The 22894-nt window shown below is 33.6% G+C and overlaps 2 protein-coding genes across 5 annotated transcripts; both read left to right on the top strand.

Annotated features, from left to right (window-relative positions):
• Nucleotides 1-1571: 1571 nt before the first annotated feature.
• On the top strand, nucleotides 1572-13230 carry LOC111811328 (presequence protease 1, chloroplastic/mitochondrial). Its single transcript, XM_023698113.1, has 19 exons — nucleotides 1572-1988; nucleotides 2213-2396; nucleotides 2542-2716; nucleotides 2818-2950; nucleotides 3053-3123; nucleotides 4823-4906; nucleotides 6005-6095; nucleotides 7115-7635; nucleotides 7734-7898; nucleotides 7989-8207; nucleotides 8300-8427; nucleotides 9017-9206; nucleotides 9470-9553; nucleotides 9638-9735; nucleotides 10261-10525; nucleotides 10601-10763; nucleotides 10845-11025; nucleotides 11695-11766; nucleotides 12776-13230. Exons 1-19 carry the CDS (start codon nucleotides 1718-1720, stop codon nucleotides 12915-12917), a joined length of 3237 nt encoding a protein of 1078 aa, XP_023553881.1. The 5' UTR covers nucleotides 1572-1717; the 3' UTR covers nucleotides 12918-13230.
• A 2556-nt stretch (nucleotides 13231-15786) lies between these two features.
• Nucleotides 15787-17782, top strand: LOC111811327 (cyclin-dependent kinase inhibitor 7-like). Of its 4 annotated transcripts, XM_023698108.1 has the most exons (5): nucleotides 15787-15919; nucleotides 16015-16378; nucleotides 16758-16813; nucleotides 16944-17147; nucleotides 17276-17782. In XM_023698108.1, the coding sequence occupies exons 2-5, from the start codon at nucleotides 16034-16036 to the stop codon at nucleotides 17343-17345; spliced, it is 675 nt and encodes a 224-aa protein (XP_023553876.1). In that variant the 5' UTR covers nucleotides 15787-15919; nucleotides 16015-16033; the 3' UTR covers nucleotides 17346-17782. The 4 variants fall into 4 exon arrangements, with proteins under 4 accessions (XP_023553876.1, XP_023553880.1, XP_023553877.1 ...); XM_023698112.1 differs by having other exon boundaries at nucleotides 15787-16378; nucleotides 16764-16813; nucleotides 16971-17147; XM_023698109.1 differs by having other exon boundaries at nucleotides 15787-16378; nucleotides 16764-16813.
• Nucleotides 17783-22894: the final 5112 nt, after the last annotated feature.

The raw sequence follows: 22894 nt of genomic DNA, 5'->3' as shown, positions 1-22894 counted from the left end.
GAATGAAGTTTCATGTTATAAATTTTGGGTAAATTACAATTTAGAGTAATTTAAAATTATTGTATTTCATTAATATATTGTAAAGACTTTTTATTTACTTTATGTTATAATGAAAGTATGAATGTTACAAGTCTTGGAATGCCTTTAATAGTTTCATTTTCAGATTATATAAAGTCATGTATGTTGTATTTGCCATGACAATTGAAAAATATAGTAAAATAAGCATTTGTGTTTTCCTCAGCCAATGACTAAGTTTCTTTCCAATTCTATGTAGTTTAGGTTGCAGGTATAATCATTCAAGTTCGACATGATCAATCTTGCTTGTTGAGTTATTCAAATCTTAAACAAATGTTCTTACATTGAGATATTTGATTAACAAGAATCATTCAAGCTACACGTGATCGATCTTTCTTGTGGAGTGATTCGAATCTCAAATAATGTTCTTGCCTTAAAGATATTCGATAAACAAGGTAATCTGAATCTTACTCCTCTTGTAGTGATTTCATATCAATATAGATATATTGTATTATTTTTAAAAAGTTAGATATAAATAATTTTTTAAAATTAATTCATTATTCGACTTTAACGAGTCATGTTTATGGATTTATTTCGAAGCAATCAAATAAAGTTGTAAACTTAGGAAAATGGAACAATCAAATGTCGTATTCATGTTTGAGTTGGAGTAGAGGAGTAGTACACATGTGACCATGTAATGGCTAATAACATCTTATAATTAATTGAATTGTACGCTAAATTTTAAAAATATTTATCAACGTCAATTTTTCTTTTTAAAAATACATTAAAGTGGCAATATTATTGTAAATGTCTATTTATTTGTTTTTAATAAAAAAATGTTAATGTGATGTCCGTTCGAGGAGAACAAACCACTCTTTATAAGGGTGTGGAAACCTTATCTAGACGTGTTTTAAAGCCTTGAGGGGAAGCCCGAAAGGGAAAACTCAAAGAGGACAATATTTGCTATCGGTGAATCTGAGTCGTTACAAATGGTATCAGAGCCAGACACTGGACGATGTGCAAGCCTTCTTACTGTTCTCTGAAGGGGTAGACACGAGGCAGTGTGCCAGTAAGGACGAATTTGGGGGCAGTTTCACATTTCTTGGAGGAAGGAAAGAGTGCCAGTGAGGACACTAGGCCCCGAAGGGGGAGGGTGGATTGTGATGTCCCACATTGGTTGAGGAGGAGAACAAACCACCATTTATAAGGGTATGGAAAACCTTCCCGTAACAGACGCGTTCTAAAACCTTGAGGGGAAGCTTCCCCTAGCAAACGGCTTCTAAAGCCTTGAGGGAAAGCCAAATACCGGTGGAGCCCAAATACCGGTGGATCTGAAGCCCAAAGAGGACAAGAGGGAGGACAATATATATTATAAAAAAATAAAATTTACTTTTAATAATTATTAGAAAATAATAATCGAAGGATTAAATAAAATTATAATAAATATATGCTTATATAATTAAAAACCAAAAACTAATTTCGAATAAATAATTTATATATAAAAAAAGAGTATTTTTATTTATTTATTTATTTGTTTTTAATTTAGGCTTAGAATTGAGAGCTCAATGAGAAATTGACCAGATATTTGTTTCCGGCGAGTTTCAGCGCCACTCGTAAACCTCTCATCCTCAGAAACAAGCAACCCATTAAACCCATATCTCCATCTCTCTTTCTCTCTGGAATCTTCAATCGAAATCCGCCAATGGAGAAATCTGTTCTTCTCCGTTCTCTCACCTGTTCCTCTCTGGTATGCAACAGAATCTTCTTCCGTTCAGCTCACAGATTGTCTCGCTCTACATTACCGCCATCTTCGTCGTTTGTTCCGAGGAAGTTACACCGTCTCAATTCACTGCCTCGTCGTCATTTGAGATTACTTCCGGCTTATTCGTCTTCTCGTCCGCTTCACTTCAGAAAGAAGTTCTCGTCTCTGGCTCCGCGTGCTGTTGCTGCTTCCCCTCCTCACTCTCCTCCAGGTTTGAGTTTCATTTCTGTTTTGTTTTTCAATTCCATATCTTAGCCAATTCGTGAAAACTACTTGGAATTATTGTTGTTGAGTTTTTAATTTCGTGTTTGACTACAAATGCTGTTTGTGTTTCTTTTGGCGTTTTTTTTCTTTTTCTAGTTTATGAGATTCGAGTCCATGTTTGATTGCGATAAGTGGACCTGAGTGTTGTTTTTGTTTGTTCTTTGAGCGTAGAGTTTGCAGAAGTGTCTGATGAGGTTGCTGAGAAGCTTGGATTCGAGAAGGTCTCCGAGGAATTTATTGGTGAGTGCAAGTCAAAAGCTGTGCTTTTTAGACATAAGAAGACTGGTGCGGAGGTGATGTCCGTGTCGAATGATGATGAGAATAAGGTCTTTGGGATTGTTCTCCGTACACCACCGTAAGTGTACTTTGAGTTTTGGCTTCCAGTTTGATTACTTGCTGGTATTTTTTTTTTAACTAAAAACCAACTGATAATTACGATAGGACATGAAATATCATTCTCAGTAGTTTCCGTACAATCTCAAATTATAACTCTTTCACAGGAATGATTCTACTGGAATTCCACACATATTAGAACACAGTGTATTGTGTGGATCAAGGAAGTACCCAGTGAAGGAGCCTTTTGTTGAATTATTGAAAGGAAGCTTACATACATTCTTAAATGCATTTACATATCCTGATAGGACATGCTACCCAGTTGCTTCAACAAATACAAAGGTAAGCAGTGATATGCGAATCACAAATAAGATTGTAGTGGCTGAGATGCAAATATTGTTGAGTTTTCAGCTGACTGAAGATGACTTTGTTTTTATCCCCAGGATTTTTATAATCTTGTTGATGTATACTTGGATGCGGTCTTCTTTCCTAAGTGCGTGGAGGACTTTAAGACGTTTCAACAAGAGGGGTGGCATTATGAACTAAATGATCCATCAGAAGACATATCTTATAAAGGTAATTTAGCATACACTCATCATGGTGTGCAGTATTCTCTCTACTTCGATGAGAGAAAATGTTAGATTCTAATTTCTTCACTAAATCTTTCTTCAATGCCAGGGGTGGTGTTCAATGAAATGAAAGGAGTTTACTCCCAGCCTGACAATATCCTAGGACGAGTTACTCAGCAGGCAAGAACCATTTTGTTGTTTATCTCCCTCTGGTTTCCTTTCCTCTCCTATACTCTAGAACCTTTGCTCATGTTGTTCGTGTGTTGTTATGATTAGAAGATTTCAATTTTTTTAACCAAGTAGCATTACCTATGTAAATAGTCCATCATCAAAAGCTGAAAAAAGAAAGGGAAAAAAAAAAAAAAAAAAAAAAACTAGGGAGAATGAGACATATCCATGAAGATTACTAGGAATCGGATCCAAAATTCATTTCGTTGTATGTCCATAACGATAATGTACAACCAATTTCTTAAGGAGTCATTTAGAATAGAAAAAATAGGGAGAATTGGACTCATCAGAAATTTAACCACACACACAAGTAAATATAAAATCAAATAAGAAATATATAAATCAATCTTTCAAAAGCATATCCAGCTAATATCTACTTGAGTTCAGACAGTTAGAGATGAGAGAAACTGAGAGCCTATTTTGCTGTTTGCCATGTAGCTATGGTTACTTGTATCGTGGATATTTTATAACATCTATATCTTGTCCATAATTTTTTAATGTTAAAACATGGAAAAAGAATTTAAAATTGACCTTCTAGAGAGCCCTAAAAGAAGAAAGACTCCGGAATCTTTCCCAGAAGAAGTGCCACAAAATATTTGAGTGTTGGGACAGGGAAAGAGAGATCTGGAATCGAACCTTCCAAAGTGTCCTAAAAGATGATGAAATTCTGGACCTCACGTATCTTCAAAGAATAGCTGCTATTAAACTCTCCTTGGTTGAAGATAAAAGAGTGGTTACTTGAAAATACCAGAGAGTTCTCCTACAAATCCTTGTCCCAACACCTTGCAGCCCCTCTCCTCAAGCCCAATGGTTAAGGTGTATTTGGAATTTTGGGGAGGAACCTTCCAAGGTTGCATATATCGTACAGACTCTAGGTTGGAAAAGATGAACACAAACGATACAGTGAAAGCTATTCTCCATTTTGTATCTTTTCATTGAAATGAAAAAGTCCGTCTTCATAGGAGAAGTATTCTAGAAAAGATCATTTTTCTTAATTGATATAATTACTGTAATTTTGAATTGGGAAGGTTAATATTCTAGAAAAAAAAAAAAAAAAAATTATAGACTTTTGATGTTTATTGACAATTGGTAGACTCTCCTTTGTCAGTTTTTTGGGAAGTTATCTCTACCCCTTCGCTGTAGGCTGTTTTGATGAATATTCATCTCCATTGTTCATAAAAAAAATGACAAAAAAAGAAAAAAACTTTATAAACTTTTATGTTTTAGTCTATTAAGTCCTTAAAATTTCAATTTTGTATCTAATAGATTCTTAAACTTAATATTTTGTGTTTAATAGGTTATTGACCTAATTGACATTTTACAAAATTTAGGTATTTATTATATACAAAATTAAAAGTTTAGGGCTCGATAGACACAAATTTTAATTTTATGTTTAATAAATCCATTAATTTAATAAAATCTTGAATATTTTAAGGGCTTATTAGGCACAAAATTGGAAGTTTAAAGACCTTTTATGCATTTTTTAAAATTTAGAGACCTATTGGACACAATTTAAAAACTAACTTCAGGGACTTGATTCTTAATTTAACCTGAAAAGAACCATAAATCCAATTTCAATGATTATGAGTAAGTTGAATAAAATCTATTTGTTATATATGTAGTTGGTTGTTCATTGATTATAGTGTTGCAGGCTCTTTTCCCAGACAATACATATGGAGTTGATAGTGGAGGCGACCCACGAGTTATTCCCAAGCTTACATTTGAGGAATTCAAGGTTATTTTTCTTCGCATACTTTTATTGGAATTGATTACTGAGTTTACATTTTGAAAATTATAAAAGAACAAAGGAAGTGCAGTAGATGGGAGCTTGTAAGAACGCTTGCCAGTAGGATAATAACATGAAAAATGTAAATCTTGAGGTTGCAGCCACTTTATTTGGTTAATGCTTGTCATGTGGCCTGTAGGTTGTTATCTATTGCCTTGTACATGCCATAGTTGAAAGTTGGTTATTTTTTAGTCTTTTAAGTTTTGTTCTCTCTCTTTCTCTCCCCATGCATTTATGCATGTATGTGCATATGGCACGTATTACTTTACTCTTGATGAGAAAAATGGGATTTTATAAAAGATCGATATAGTATGTACTGTGGAGAATTTTACTGCCATATGTACCACGTAAGAGAGAAGAACAGAATGATCAGTTCTTTATAAATGATTTGCCAATTGATAACCTGAGTTAGTAGTATTCCTCTCAATTATCTGTAGACTAATTAAAGGAGGTATATTTGTATCCTCAAGGGGATTTTGGCATGCAGTAATGGTATGAGGGAAGATGGCATCATAAACCTATGTTTTAAATGGACATTTGTATCTTAATTTCTTTAATTTTTAATTAAAAATATTTTATTTTAAATTTAGTATGAAGTGTTTTTTAAGGAATTTGAACTATTTTATTATACAAAATATTATTAAGAAATTTAAGTTAACTTTATGCCGTTCATTATGAAAAACAACGATCAGGATTTCCAGCTCCAAGGATGTTGATTTTTTGTTATTTATTGTTTTTTAGTTGGAGTAGGATTGTGTCAATTGCTAATTGTCGTGTTGTGAGAACTAAATCTGTAGCGTACTTATTTGTTTAAATTAACTCTATAGAGCTAAAACTCAAGGATAGCTATCTGCTTAGTAACATTCCAAAAGGAATGGACTCTCTCTCTTCAACAATGCGCATGCACGTCTGTTTACTATCTTTTCCATTGAAGTTAAACTGTAATCCTTATTTCTGCTCATACATATTTCTTTCACTTTGGATGATCTTCAAGTTGTACGTTCTCTTTTTTTCTTCTTCGTGTTTTCTCATTTTTCATGCCTGCAGGAATTTCACCGGAAGTTTTACCACCCAGGAAATGCAAGGATTTGGTTTTATGGAGATGATGATCCAGTTGAACGACTGCGTATTCTCAAAGGTAATTAAAGGAGAATGATAATAATATATTTTCTTTTAGAAAAGGCAATTAAGTTTTCTTGTCCATCATTGTTTTTATTTAATGTAGTATTAGAAAGTCATGGGTTGTTTTTTTTTTGTTTTTTTTTTTTTAATAAAATGTGCGAACTTGTTATAGTAAAATAAGGCATAAATATGAACATTCTTGAACCTGGTTATTGTTGACACTTCTGCTTTACATATTTCTTTATTTCAATAAAACCATTTCTTGCCAAAAACCATGAATATTACCTTTTTTTAAATGAAATCTAGTTTTTATTTTTAAGAATGCACAAACATAGAGTGACACCTACATGCACACAGATACACAAACTTCTCATTAGTTTGAAACAGTAACACAATTTCTTTTCAAGAAAATTCCTTTTTGTTCATGTTGATTTTCCCACATATCATTTTTTTAAAAAAAATTATGTCGATATTTTAATTTGTTTATTATTGCCTTTCTCTTGGGTGTGTGTTTTTTTAAAATTTTATTTTCATGTGCACCATTTGTTTAAAACTTATTTTGACATCCTTCCCTTTATGGAGGAATAAAGTAGATCAACTGCGACGAGTTTTATCTGTGTATGTGACATCCCATGGCATTTTATTTTAACAATGTAAAAGTTTGACAAGTCATATCAATTGAAAAACATGAATTGGTTTTAAGGCCCTATTTCGATTGGAAGACTGAAAGAGGGCTTGGGATAATTGTGTTTTGAAGGGTCAACAGTAATGTTTGTTTGCTTTTTATAACTCCTTTTGGTCAGCAATCACTATTAACTTGTTATGATAGGTTTTTGTTACTCATTAATGACAGGGGTGTGCGTTAAGATGTAATCAAAGGATAAAACTGATGATAAAATTTTGAGAAGTACGGGAATTATCAATTAAAACTGAAGTTAAACTAGACCCTATAATTTAACCATAATGTTTTTGTTATTGGATTATGTATTTTATCTGTTACTGACTAGTTTACTCACTTCTCTGCCTCCATCACAGAGTATCTAGACATGTTTGATGCTAGTCCAGCATCCAACCAATCTAAGATTGAGCAACAAAGGCTATTCTCAGAGCCGGTTAGGATTGTTGAAAAGTATCCTTCTGGTGATGAAGGTGATTTGAAGAAAAAGCATATGGTCTGTGTTAATTGGTTGCTTTCTGAAAAGCCCTTGGACTTGGAAACTGAGCTTACTCTTGGGTTTTTGGACCATCTTATGCTGGGAACTCCTGCTTCTCCACTGAGGAAAATCTTACTGGAGAGTGGTCTAGGAGAGGCCATTGTTGGTGGTGGGATTGAAGATGAGCTCTTACAACCACAGTTTAGTATTGGATTGAAGGGTGTTTTGGACGAAGACATTCCAAAAGTAGAAGAATTAATTCTAAATACATTTAAGAAATTAGCAGAGGAAGGTTTTGACAATGATGCCGTAGAGGCTTCCATGAATACCATTGAGTTTTCCCTGCGGGAAAACAATACTGGATCTTTCCCTCGAGGCTTGTCACTTATGCTTCGATCCATTGTAAGCTATAACTATAACCAGCTCAGTTTATTTCCTAGTTGGTCAAATTCTTTTTTAAAGTTGGTTGGCTTACAATTCTTAAAAATTAAAATCAACAGGGTAAATGGATATATGATATGGATCCATTTGAACCATTGAAGTATGAAGAGCCTTTGAAGGCCTTGAAAGCCAGAATAGCTGCGGAAGGACCCAAAGCTGTTTTTTCTCCTTTGATAGAGAAATTCATCTTGAACAACCCTCACCGAGTAACTATTGAGATGCAGGTAAAGTATGCTGAATCTTTCACTCAGAATTTCATTTGCTATGTCGTTAAATTTGATTTCATTAGTTTCCATCTTGCCCTCCTTTGACAGCCTGATCCAGAGAAAGCTTCTCGTGATGAAGCAGCTGAAAAACAAATCTTGCAGAAAGTTAAGGAAAGCATGACTGAAGAAGATCTTGCTGAACTAGCACGTGCTACACAGGAATTACGGCTGAAGCAGGAAACACCTGATCCACCAGAAGCTTTAAAATGTGTTCCATGCCTTTGCCTTGAAGATATTCCTAAAGAACCTATTCGTATTCCATCAGAGGTAACTATATCAATCCATATTTGAGTTCAGTCGACAATCTGCATTCTAGCTTAATTTCTAATCTCTTACTCTTTAATATAATCTACCTGCAGATTGTAAATGTCAATGGAGTAACTGTCTTACAACACGAACTCTTCACAAATGATGTTCTTTATTCTGAAGTTGTTTTTGATATGAGTTCAATGAAGCAGGAGCTTCTTCCTTTGGTACCCTTATTTTGGTAAGTGGTGGAACTTCATTAGTATGTTGGTCGTTCCAGGTAGCTTGTAACTTTTTGAAATTCAACAAATATGGAGTGAGGGATCAAATCTTCAACGGTATGAAAGGCTAATAGGTGCTTTTCTATTATGCTATGCTTGGGTTGACAAATAGCTTTTCATTTGCATTCCTAATTTTAAATCTCGCAAAAGATCAATAACTGAAGAATTCTTAGGTGCCTCCTCAAAATTGCAATGATTAACTTGTGAGTGAGATTCCTAAAGGGAATTTAAAAGGCAGATGCGAGAAACAATATTTAAGCCATTTTTGGAGTTAGGTGCTTATAACCTTTCATTGCCTGGAAAATCCATCCTTATGTCGGACTAGCTTACGAGATTTAATGTATTCTGTTTATGTTGAGATACATTGAACTGTTCTAAGCTATCTCCTCCCCATTTTCTGTAGCCAATTATCTTATAGATGATATCAATCATTAATGTATAGTGTGTCTTGTGCATTTGATCGGAATTTGGGAGTGGTTTGATGTGAATCTTAACATTTTTACCATTCTTTGGAGTATATCTTTTTGACTTCCAAATGTTCTTTGACAGTCAATCATTGTTAGAGATGGGCACAAAAGACTTGACTTTTGTGCAACTTAATCAGTTAATTGGAAGGAAAACTGGTGGGATATCAGTTTATCCATTTACATCATCTATACGTGGCAATGACAAGGCATGTACTCATATGATTGTCAGAGGCAAGGCTATGTCAGGATGTGCTGAAGACTTATTCAACCTGGTATATAACTCGATTTTTCTTTTTTTTTTTTGAGTTTTCTTAATAAAAAAAAAAATGTGCACTGCGTATATTCTCTGGTTTATTTATGTGGAATGCCGACTACCAACAAATTTGTCCTTTTTTATTCACATTTCAACATTGTGCAGTTTTTTACTGCGTTGTAGCTGAGCCACTCACCGTTACTATTGGCTTTTTAATGTACAACTCACAGTTAGCTACTTCCTGATAATAAACTAAAAAGTTCATTTCTTTTTATGGTGTAGATGAACTGCATTCTTCAAGAAGTACAGTTTACAGATCAGCAACGGTTTAAACAGTTTGTATCTCAGAGCAAATCACGAATGGAGGTACATAAAATGAATAAACGACTAAAATGCCGATACCCACAATTGTGATATGTTAAGTATTAATGTGTATGTGATATCTATCAGAATCGGTTAAGAGGTAGTGGTCATGGAATTGCTGCTGCTAGGATGGATGCGAAGTTGAACAGTGCTGGGTGGATCTCTGAACAAATGGGTGGTCTCAGGTTGGTATATTTTCAATATTTTCATTTGTTTTTTCATTTTGGTCTTTTCTGGTGCTATGCTGTCGACGTGCATGCTCCTTTTGGGCATTTAACTCTTTATATGGTAATGGAACTCTTTTTGGGATTTGTTATATGGTCTGGCAATTCATCTGATGGTTTTCAATAGGAACAAGAAACTAAAATAAAAATGAACATAAAACGGTATTAATATTAAGGACAATTACAAGTTTTCCATGCACTTCGAGAAGGTTGCCTAATATGTAAGTTGCATCTCTTCTGTCTTGTCTAATATGTATGTTTCTTATAAAAGGATATAACTACTTCTCTAGCCAACTTTGGCTAATGACTAATATGTACCTAATATCTTTATATGATTTCTATTATTTATCCTAATAATATTCTTAACAGCTTTTCCTTGAGCTAAATGAGCTTTGAACATAGTATGCATGTATCATCTTATCCGAGATGTTTCAGAATAGTACATTGATTTCATCCTCCTTTTCTTGTTTTGTTTATCGTATAAAGTTATCTGGAATTTCTGCGAACTCTTGAAGAGAAAGTTGATCAAAACTGGGCTGAAGTTTCTTCATCACTTGAGGAAATCCGCCAATCCTTACTTTCAAGGAAAAATTGCCTAGTCAACATTACTGCTGATGGCAAAAACCTCACAAATTCGGAGAAGTTCATTGGCAAATTTCTTGATTTGCTTCCTAATGAACCTGTCATTAAGAACAGCTCTTGGAATGCTCGACTTTCTTCAGATAATGAAGCCATATTGATACCTACTCAGGTAAGGGCATTCTCTTATTACTTTTTGTTCATTTTTTTTTCTCCTCAACTATTTGTTAATAGCTAACTCCTCCAGGTAAATTACGTTGGAAAAGCAGCTAACATTTATGAAACTGGCTATCAACTTAATGGAAGTGCCTATGTTATTTCAAAATATATTAGTAATACTTGGCTATGGGACCGTGTTAGAGTAAGTGGAGGTGCTTATGGAGGGTTTTGTGATTTTGATACTCATTCAGGTATAAACTTGTGCTACCATCTTTTTGCCATTGCATGAAATATCAGTAGGTAATCTTACCCTACTTGAATTGTATTTGCAGGAGTATTCTCCTTTTTATCTTATCGTGACCCAAATTTGTTAAAGACACTTGATGTATATGATGGAACTGTTGATTTTCTACGTGAATTGGATTTGGATAATGATACTCTAGCAAAAGCCATAATTGGAACCATTGGAGATGTTGATTCATACCAGCTTCCTGATGCTAAAGGTTATAGTAGGTATGGTTACACTCTCTTCTCGTTCTACAATCATCAGCCTGTTCTTTGCAATATGTTGTGTATTTAATTCTAAACGTCTTTAGCCAGGTTTTGGTCATCAAGCCTCGCCCGACAGATTTTGTTATACTTAGATAACAGGAACTTGTATTTTGTAAACAAACTTCTTAAATAAAAGGAAGTCGTGAAAAATAGCGTCCAGGAAAACAGAGAAAGAAGTGTTCCTCTTAAAATACTATTATACGAGCATGTCTGTTGCATCCACCCAATACCAAGCTATTATAGCATTCATTGTATACTAAAATGGGTGGATATTGATTGGATACGATTGGGTGATCTCCATTGTCCTTAATATGCTAATAGAACATTGACACATTAAAGTATATTTCATAACATAAGGGTTCAAAGACACAAATTAAGAAGTTTTGAATACATTTAATTTTCTGATGAAAAGAATTTTCTTTGTTTTTTCCTCCCCTCTAATTTGCAAGGTAGAATACATTTAATTTCAAGAAAGACAAACTAATTTTCTGCCTGGCTTACAACTTATATATATTTGTATTTCGATACTACGAACAACTTCAACCAAAAAAAAACCTGGACAATTTTGTCTCTCTGTTAAATCGCCATTCTGTTTGAAATAAATTTACCATCTACATTTGTTCTCTTCAGCTTGTTGCGTCATTTGTTGGGAATTACAGAAGAGGAAAGGCAAAGGAGAAGGGAAGAGATTTTATCAACCAGGTAAAAAATGACTACTGGCTAATGTTTTATTTTAGCAAGCAAGCTGTCAATCCTTTCCCTTGGAAATACTGTTGGCTGTGTTGAAGTATAGTAAGTTAGGAAATGTTTTGGCTTGCAAATTCTTTTAATCTATCATACCAATGAAGATTGTCAATTTTTANTGGGGGGGGGGGGGAGGATTTTCCATCACATCGTGCATTAGTTCTCTAAAGTCTAAGCAAGTCCACTGCCCGAATACATTCTCTAAACGATTTCATTGATAGATGAAGTATAGGGGTAAGAACTCCAAGCTCCTATTGGTGAATTACAAGAAACCTCTCCAATTGGAGATTAAATAAGATGAGCTATGATGATTTATAGGTCGCTTATTTTTGCTAAAAACAAAGAATTAGAAAGAATAGTGTCCATAAAACAGTCAAAAGAAGAGTATATTTCCCTGATAATACGACAATTCCTTTCGTCCCGATGATATCCTTGAAAATGCGACATCTTAATTCTAGGAATGTTAAGTCTAGGGGTTTCAGTTGAGGGTTAAAAAGCTTGAGTTGAAGAAACTGATAGAATCTGAACAGAACTAAAATGATATTGAAATATAATAAAGGTAAAGAAGCAAGTTAATGCAACTGTTTCGAGGTACTTGGACCCTCCCCTCTTGAGAAATCTCTGAAGCCTTAATTCACTCACAAAAATAATGCCCAACTCCCTCTATTTATAACCAAATACCCAAATAACTTCCATACTAATTACTATTACATCCTTATTAACGTTCCAATCAGAAACATGGGAATGTTAAGTCTAGATGCAGGTTCAACTTCTTAAGTAAAGTTTCCCCAATCCACTTTTAATGAAGGCTCTCTTGTCATGTTTTTTCACTCACAAAAGTAATGAATTGGCATTAGGTAAGGGTAGGCAAGTCATTTAATTCTGTTTCCGGGTTTTATTATCTGGTTCATAATAAATTGCTTCTCTACTCTTTTGCCATGACTTATGTCCATCTCTCTGCCAACAGCTTGAAGGACTTCAAGAACTTCGCCGACGCACTCGAGTCAGTCAGAAACAAAGGAGTGGTAGTTTCAGTTGCATCTCCCGAAGATGTCGAAGCTGCACACAGCGAACGCCCTGGCTTTTTCCAAGTGAAGAAAGCCCTCTAAGACAACCCTCCAAGCTCCCATTGCAGCACCATCCCCACTTCCAAAATCTACAAACAAAGAGAAGAGAGAGAAACAAACCAAAACAGATTTCAGAAAAGGAAAAGGTAACCAGCATTACTGATTCATTTTGCAATACTAGTATGGCATGAACAAAAACATTGATTGTTTCAGAAAAATTCAATAGTTAATATTTGATCTGTTGTGTACGAACATGGGGGATTTGATAGTTCTTAAATGCTGCAAGCAGTGGGGGGGAGGTGTGTTTATTGATATGATGAAGAGAAGGAATGGTGATGTATTTAATTCTTGCGTGTNTTTTTTTTTTTTTTTTTTTTGTTTTAAGATGTCTTGCTTCTATTTTTGTTTTGGTGGAGTTGCAGCTGTAGTATTTCTTTTTCACTTTTACTGTCCTGATTGGGGTTAAATTAGAACTTCTTTTTAGTTGTTTCTATTTGTTGATTAAAATTTACTAGATGTGAATACCATGGGGTAAGAATTAGCAAAAATTCAAAGTTATTTGTGATTACACTTCGGTTGTAAAATTTAGTTTTCATTTGGTCTTTTTTATGAAACTGTTACATTTTTGTTCTTGAATTTTGAATTTAGTTTTCATTCGATCTTTTAAGTTCTTCGTTTAGACGAGTCTTAAGATTTAGTTTACTTTTTTAGTTGTTTATGTTAACTTGTTATTTATTTAATGGAAAAGTATTATTTTATGCTCTTGTATTAATTAAAACTCTAAGCTGAACTTTTGTAAGCATATTAATTTATGCTCTCCATTACATTTGTTTGGATTGTTTGGATAAACATGGTGTGAGATGGATAATGTTATCCATTAAATCCTTAAATTTTTAAAAGTTACCCAATTTAGATTTTTGTTTGAGGCTTTTGTTATAAAAAAAAAAAAATTATTCTCGCATTTGATTGTCTATTTTGTGTTAATTTGATCAAAGAAGACAATCTTAACAAACAAAGTCATTAAATTGATTCACTATGATAATTTAGAATTTAGTTAATGTAATTATAATTCACAACAATGTCTTTTGGACGAAATTTAATTTGATGGAGAGGGTTGTAAATGTTCGAGTGATTGTTTTGATTATTTTGGAACACATAAATGGAATATTTAAAACATTTTTCAAACTTATAAATTTTAATATATATATATATATATATAAGGCCAAATTAAGGAGAAAAAAATTATAAAAAAAAAAAAAAACCCTTAAACTCCGTTTGCTCGTCTAAAAAACATCAATTTTTTAAAATTCCAATAATATTCTTAACTTAAAAAAATATCTTAGAGTTAGGTTTGGATGAAAAATTTTAATATTTGTTTTAAAAATACCATTACCCTTAAATTTAAAAAAAAAAATAAAAAAAAAAATCCTTAATATTTATATTATATTAAAAAAAATATCCATAAAATTTTAAAAGTAGCATTTTTAACTTTAAAAAAATAAAAAAATAAAAAAGTTTCTACGGCCAATCTATGGACATAAGCCATATATTATTTTTCTTTTTAATGTTAATTTTGAAAGTTTATTATTTTTATATATGGTACCGAACGTAAGAATATTTTTGAATTAAAAAAAAAAAAAAGTTAAAAACTGTTCTTAAATTTTTTTTATAAAAAAATTAAAGGTATTTTTGAAGGTTGTTTTGAAACAAAATATTAACGGAGTTAATCCTATTATTTATTTTTTTTAAAAAAAGTCAAGGATAATTTTAATTAATTATTTTTTATTTTTTTAACTTGAAGTATATTATTAAAACTTTTAAAAGTTTAAGGATAAAATAATAATAATAGTGATTTAGAAGTTTATTTAAATGTGCATTTTTGAATACATGTGACTCTAGATTCCTATTGATTTAGCCTCAATTTATTTGTCATGGATTTATAATATTAATAGGGATGGAGCTAAGTTTAGTATGAAAATGTGCTCAATTTTAATAAAAAATGTAAGGATCATGGGCAACTTTAAATATTCATCAATAAGTTCAACCTAAGGTTAGGTATAAATAACAAAATTATATTTCAACCATTTCATTGAATTCTAATAAAAAAATTATGTCACGTCACGTCGTCTATCTATTTTAGTCTTTTATATCATGCAATCATACAATATTTAGGTATCACGTCCACTTTTACATTATGTTGCCTTAATTTTCGGTTAAAATAGACACTATCAGAGATCGATTATGTGAGCTATCTAAATCTTCGGCATTTGAAGACGGCATATACCTAGGCTTCCTAACCCATAATTGCTACAATAATCTCGTGCCATTGCGCACGTTCATCAGGGTTTGTCAATGTTGGGAGGCAACACAAACATCCCGCGTCTGGACAAGTTCATGTCATACGCCAAATGCACTTGGGTTCGGCTTCACCATGCACATTCTGCCACTGCAGCACTAATCATCATCGAGCGTGCTCAAGGCTGGGAGGTTGCACCACATCATCTCTGTAACTGACCTAGAGTCACTACAGTTGGTATTAGAGCCTAGTTTTCTACTGACTTAGAGTCGTTACATTCTCGTTCCCAACGAAGTTCATGTCGTGAGACAAAAGCCCCGAATCCCATTTCACCTTGCACGTTTTATCGTCACGCTACCCACCATTCTCGAGGTTGAGGGCTACACAAACTTGGAAAGCAACGCTATAATTCTCATATAACGAGTTAAAAGAAACTAATTATAACATACTTAGATTAGACTTTGATTACTTCTTGTCTTATAAGCTTAATTTAACATTAATTTATTTTATCTTAAAAAAAAAAAAAACTAATTAATATAATTACTTTTAAAAATAAATTTAAAATAAAAATAAAAAAAAGGATTGAAATTGTTATGATTATGAAGAAGTTGGAGGATTCGTATTTCCAAAAGCTGCCCAAAATCTTCGCAACGACTTCGCTCCAAGCAATAAACAAAGATTGCCGGGTCGGAGATTGACGATTTTCAACCGTTGAAACAGGATCGCCGGCTCTCCGTCACCGTCGTCGGTAACCATCATAAGCGGCAACCACTTCCCCGCTTTCTTGTCGGATCTCTGATCCTTAAGCCTTCTCTTGCTTTATTTTTGTTTTTCTCTCTCTAGAAATGGTTTTGGAGAGGCCATGAAAGCAGAGTTCGAGTTGGAGGTGGAAACGTCGATGGTCGACTGTAAGCGAGTTGCGGTGATGACGGCGACGAATAATGCTGGTTGCATGTCTAAGAGGAGGAGAATTTCCGGTTCGCCGGAGAGATTGCGGCCGTCGGCGTCTCGGTCTGACCTTGGAGACCGTTGTTTGTGGTTGGAGAATGCGACGACGTCTCTGTCGCGTTTGGAGAAGAAGAATTCCCTTGACATTGTCGCCGGAGGTGAGATGAGGTATGGCTTTTCAGAGGATCAGTTTCCGGTTTCTTGTAGCTCCAGTGACGACTGCGGGAAGGCCACCGTCGTGAAATTCGAAGATCTGGAGGTGAGTTTCCAATTCTTGGTTGAGGAGATTTTACCTCTCTGTTTGTTTGGAATTTGGTTTTTAATTTTGAGTTTCTCTGTTCTTCGGTTAGCGAGAAAATGGAGGAGAAGAACAAAAAGTATCATTAAATTTAACCGGTTCATAAATCATGTTTTCTATATTCTCCGTTGAAATTGAATTTAGATGAATTGTTCTTCATATTACCGCGATTTTTTCCTGCAAAAAAATTCAGTTCGTGATTTGTTCGTTTCTTCATCGTTTAATTCAGTTCAATTCTACTCATAAAATTAGGACCGTTTCTACAAAATGATTGTTAAGAATTCAAGTCTGTACGTATTTTTTATCGTATTTATTGAAATTTATCTTCAATGCGCCATAGCTGCAGACCAAGAGCTTCGAAACCGTAGAGTCGATTCCTGTTAACGACATTGAAAGGTTCATTGCACTTTACTATTTTCCTTTAATTTCCTCCAACGAAACGGATTCTGAGAAACGCTTCATCTTCTCTTTCGCCATTTCTCACTCTGTTTAATGTTTAATTTCTGTTTCTTTCTTCTTCTTTTAGTTATAATCATAATTTGAATCTCTTCAGAGAGAGCACTCCAACGAGCAATCTCCGCGGAGATTCAGACGAAATGGACTCTCCGGCGACGAATTTCTTGACTGACAAACAGAAACCACCGGATCGTCCGAAGACGCCGCCGATTTCTGAGATCGAAGATTTCTTCGCTGAGGCCGAGAAGTACGAACAGAAGCGTTTCTCGGAGAAGTGAGTACAATTTCTCCACGCGCATGATAACCATCTCTGATTCCGCGCATTTTAGCCGAACCAAAACCTAACTAACTTTCAACTTCTTCTTCGTTAATCGATTCAATTTTTTCGTTCGTCTTGTTCAGGTACAACTTCGATATAGTAATGGATGTGCCATTGGAAGGACGATACCAATGGATTCGCCTGAAGCCATGAAAGACCAGCTAACCTTAAGCTAAGCCTCCGCCGGGATCTGGATTTCTCCGATTTCGAAAGAGACTCTGTTAATTTCTTCTTTTGTACAGCTTTCAACTCCATAAAAGAAGCTCCGAAACTAAATACTTTCAGTATACACACACACACACACACTGCACACACGCCCATAGAAACCGCCGCCGCCGCCGCCGCCGTCCTTTGATCATTTCCTTTCATGAACTCAAACCTATGTTTTGTGTCTTTCGTCCATAGTTGAGCACAGATTTCTGTAATTCTCACTTTGAATTCACGACAAATGTTAGCCATGTTCATCACAGTTCTTCCTTTTTTTTTGCCACTTTTTGAGCTTGCGTTATGTGTAAGAAAAGTGTGCTTTGTTTGAATGCTTATTCTCTGTGAAGAAAAAAGGGAAACGTGTAATCTCCTCCTTTTGCATATTTCTGAATTTTGTGTTATGGAATAGATCTGAAGAGCTGTTTGTGGAATATTCTTTCAGAATAAGAACAGGGCACCATTCTCTTAGCTACCTACCATGGAGGGGAGAAGAGGAAGCCATTGTTGGGATCATTTTAGCTCAACAATTCCAGAGGGTTAATTTGGATTCACCCCTTCAAACACAAAATGGAGAAAGGTACACAAGTCTTTATCCTTGTGGAAATTTTTTTCTTCCTTTTGAGTTGAGACAAAATCTTATCTCTGGGATCAAAATTTTCACTCTTTTACAGTAATTGCAACTTCTTTGTCACCTGTGATAGTGTTGCATTTGTGGAAGTATGTTGCATTTAAGATAAGTTAGGTGATGAAATATGTTATCATCATATATATATTCTCTTCTGTACTGGATCAATATTTTCCAAAAGTAACTATTCATTTTTTCATATTTCATAATAACCCAAAAGTTTCTATGATTCTAATCATTTGTGTTACTGTCCAATCTTGATATCATCTGTGAAAAAAAAAATACCCTTATACTAGAATCCATGGATTCAGGTTTGAGGTTCAAAAAACACACATCTCTTAGCCTCAAACCTTCATGAGAGTAATAATTTAGCTCATGAACTTTAGCTTCATAGCGATTCAGCTCTTGTACTTTCAAATTGGTAACGATTTAGTCCTGGTTGGGAAAACTTTATGAAGTTTAATGAAATTTCCTACCCATGTAGATCGATAAATTGATCGGAGGAAAGTACAACAGCTGAATCGTTACAAACTTTAAAGTTTATGGATTATATTGTTACAAATTTTGAAAGTACAACAACTGGATTGTCGAAGTTTATGGACTAAATTGTTACTTTTATAAGAATTTAGAGACCAATGACATTTAGTTAAAATCGGGTAGTTGAGATAAGACTGTTCGTAGGGTTGGTTTGTTAAAATTTTGGGGTTATAATATCCTTAATGTTTGTGGATTATTTGATTTCAGAATCCGAATATTAAGAACTTAGCAACATTCCCTAAATTTCCAGACATCTTAGGTTAGTTTGAAAGTAGATGGACTAATTCTAAGATTTTGGGTGATAAGATAAGGTTTAAGATGATTAAATTGTAGCAACTATATATATGTATATGTATATGTATATGTATGTGTATATATATATATATATATATATATATATATATATATTTGAATTGGATTGTGGTATGCTACACATGTCAAATCTTAAACATACTAAGAAGACACATTTATCCTGTCAAGTTTTCAGACCACATTTGTTCACTTTTTTCTTCCACAATTATTCGATTCAAAATCTAAATTCTCTCTTTCTACTGTTGAATCAGTTCATCTCTCTCTTACTTGTAAATTCATTTATGGCATTAAATTTGGTGGTGTGAACCATAATTTTATTGCAACCCCACGCAATGATTGAATTGACCTTGGTATCATATTTTACAAGTATTTAATTGATTCTTAGAAATTATAGTTGAGTTGTTTGTATACATATAAACAGCATATTGAAATGAAATTATTTATGCATGGTTTCATGATGCTAATATTTTGTTACTTTTCAATTTAGTCCATATTGTTGTTTTCTTTTTTTTAAATTTAGACATTTATGTTTTGCATTAATCTCACTGTCACAATCGCGGTTTCTAGGCAGCGGAATTGGCGATTGTGCGGCACTCACTCTCAGCATTGAGTGAGTCAAGCCTACTTTGAGTCACGTTGCTTACGGTCGGGCAACATAAATACAAACCTTGGGTCCGCTTTCAAGAGAAGATTTTAGGAGGGCCACTTGAGGGTCGCTGTTTCTCTTGTCGCAACGTGAGGGTCACAACCTTCTCTCTTCATAGGTAAGTTGTGACATTCTCCCACATAAATTAGTCATCGTCTTTGATGACTTACTTGGGTGCACAACCGTTGTTTGTGACATTGTCTATATATGAGATTCTCACTTCATAGGACTAGATATGTTGATGAGTGATCGGTATTATTTCCATTCAATTAGAATTGAACGAACTATTTTCATTTCCAAACGACTAATAAATAAATAAATATAAAAAGAAAAAGAAAAAGAAAAAGGAATTTTGTTTAAAATTATTATGGGGGTGGAAAATAGAGAAGGGAAGGGAGGAATGATGCAGGAAAGAGGGATGCACGTGGAGTGGTGTGGGGGTCTTCCCAGCATCCTTTGCTTTGGATCTGCTGCCCCTTTCGCCCTCCTTTTCCCTACTAATTATTTATTTTAATAAATTCATTATTTTAAATAATAATTATAATAATTAAAAAATAAATGAGGAGAGAGAAAGTCAAATTGTGAGACAGAATTTTGCTTTTTAATGAAGGAGGTTGGTTCCTTCCTTCCAATGTTTCTCCCTTCCTTTTTCCTCACTCTTTCATATATGTATGTATATATATATATTGGTTTCAGTCTTAAATTACAAGACACCGAGTATCGACTAATCGCTAAGAATTGTCTATTTAAGTCAGCTTTTGATGTTATCCGTGNAAAATACCCTTATACTAGAATCCATGGATTCAGGTTTGAGGTTCAAAAAACACACATCTCTTAGCCTCAAACCTTCATGAGAGTAATAATTTAGCTCATGAACTTTAGCTTCATAGCGATTCAGCTCTTGTACTTTCAAATTGGTAACGATTTAGTCCTGGTTGGGAAAACTTTATGAAGTTTAATGAAATTTCCTACCCATGTAGATCGATAAATTGATCGGAGGAAAGTACAACAGCTGAATCGTTACAAACTTTAAAGTTTATGGATTATATTGTTACAAATTTTGAAAGTACAACAACTGGATTGTCGAAGTTTATGGACTAAATTGTTACTTTTATAAGAATTTAGAGACCAATGACATTTAGTTAAAATCGGGTAGTTGAGATAAGACTGTTCGTAGGGTTGGTTTGTTAAAATTTTGGGGTTATAATATCCTTAATGTTTGTGGATTATTTGATTTCAGAATCCGAATATTAAGAACTTAGCAACATTCCCTAAATTTCCAGACATCTTAGGTTAGTTTGAAAGTAGATGGACTAATTCTAAGATTTTGGGTGATAAGATAAGGTTTAAGATGATTAAATTGTAGCAACTATATATATGTATATGTATATGTATATGTATGTGTATATATATATATATATATATATATATATATATATATTTGAATTGGATTGTGGTATGCTACACATGTCAAATCTTAAACATACTAAGAAGACACATTTATCCTGTCAAGTTTTCAGACCACATTTGTTCACTTTTTTCTTCCACAATTATTCGATTCAAAATCTAAATTCTCTCTTTCTACTGTTGAATCAGTTCATCTCTCTCTTACTTGTAAATTCATTTATGGCATTAAATTTGGTGGTGTGAACCATAATTTTATTGCAACCCCACGCAATGATTGAATTGACCTTGGTATCATATTTTACAAGTATTTAATTGATTCTTAGAAATTATAGTTGAGTTGTTTGTATACATATAAACAGCATATTGAAATGAAATTATTTATGCATGGTTTCATGATGCTAATATTTTGTTACTTTTCAATTTAGTCCATATTGTTGTTTTCTTTTTTTTAAATTTAGACATTTATGTTTTGCATTAATCTCACTGTCACAATCGCGGTTTCTAGGCAGCGGAATTGGCGATTGTGCGGCACTCACTCTCAGCATTGAGTGAGTCAAGCCTACTTTGAGTCACGTTGCTTACGGTCGGGCAACATAAATACAAACCTTGGGTCCGCTTTCAAGAGAAGATTTTAGGAGGGCCACTTGAGGGTCGCTGTTTCTCTTGTCGCAACGTGAGGGTCACAACCTTCTCTCTTCATAGGTAAGTTGTGACATTCTCCCACATAAATTAGTCATCGTCTTTGATGACTTACTTGGGTGCACAACCGTTGTTTGTGACATTGTCTATATATGAGATTCTCACTTCATAGGACTAGATATGTTGATGAGTGATCGGTATTATTTCCATTCAATTAGAATTGAACGAACTATTTTCATTTCCAAACGACTAATAAATAAATAAATATAAAAAGAAAAAGAAAAAGAAAAAGGAATTTTGTTTAAAATTATTATGGGGGTGGAAAATAGAGAAGGGAAGGGAGGAATGATGCAGGAAAGAGGGATGCACGTGGAGTGGTGTGGGGGTCTTCCCAGCATCCTTTGCTTTGGATCTGCTGCCCCTTTCGCCCTCCTTTTCCCTACTAATTATTTATTTTAATAAATTCATTATTTTAAATAATAATTATAATAATTAAAAAATAAATGAGGAGAGAGAAAGTCAAATTGTGAGACAGAATTTTGCTTTTTAATGAAGGAGGTTGGTTCCTTCCTTCCAATGTTTCTCCCTTCCTTTTTCCTCACTCTTTCATATATGTATGTATATATATATATTGGTTTCAGTCTTAAATTACAAGACACCGAGTATCGACTAATCGCTAAGAATTGTCTATTTAAGTCAGCTTTTGATGTTATCCGTGAGATTCTAACATCAGTTGGAGAGGAGAACAAAACATTTCTTATAAGAATATAAAAACCTCTCTAATAAACGTTTTTAAACTGTGAGGTTGACATCGGATACGTAACAGACAAAACCGAAAAATATTCGTTAGTAGTGAGTTTAGGTTGTTACAAATCTCTAGTGTTAATGCAGCGATAGCTTTCAACTTTGTGTTGATAATGTTCATGAACGTTAAAAATGTTTAAGCAATCAAGGATTTATATTAGACACAAAGTTGTAGGTTTTGAACCCTATTTGAGAGCCTATAAGCTACAACAATAAACCTGCACATCTATTGACACGTTGGAAGAACTCGACACTCAAATATATTAAGTATATTCTTGTATTGTTATCGATTATTTAAATTACCTTACCTTCCAATTTTAAACGGATAATTTTAAAAATTTAGGGATAAAAGTAAATACAATTTTCAAACTTCATATACTAAATTTATAATTTAACTTCTACATATATTATCTAATAATGATTTGATTTTAATTTTTTTTTAAAATAGGGATAGAAATTGGATGGATATTTTGTTGATTATAGTTTAATAATATATAAGTTAATGATAAAGAAAAATATGAATTT

Source organism: Cucurbita pepo, chromosome LG15 (assembly GCF_002806865.2).
Source record: "Cucurbita pepo subsp. pepo cultivar mu-cu-16 chromosome LG15, ASM280686v2, whole genome shotgun sequence".
Taxonomy (NCBI): domain Eukaryota; kingdom Viridiplantae; phylum Streptophyta; class Magnoliopsida; order Cucurbitales; family Cucurbitaceae; genus Cucurbita; species Cucurbita pepo.
The sequence above is the reverse complement of the archived record's forward strand: the minus strand, read 5'-3'. Positions and strand labels throughout refer to the sequence as shown.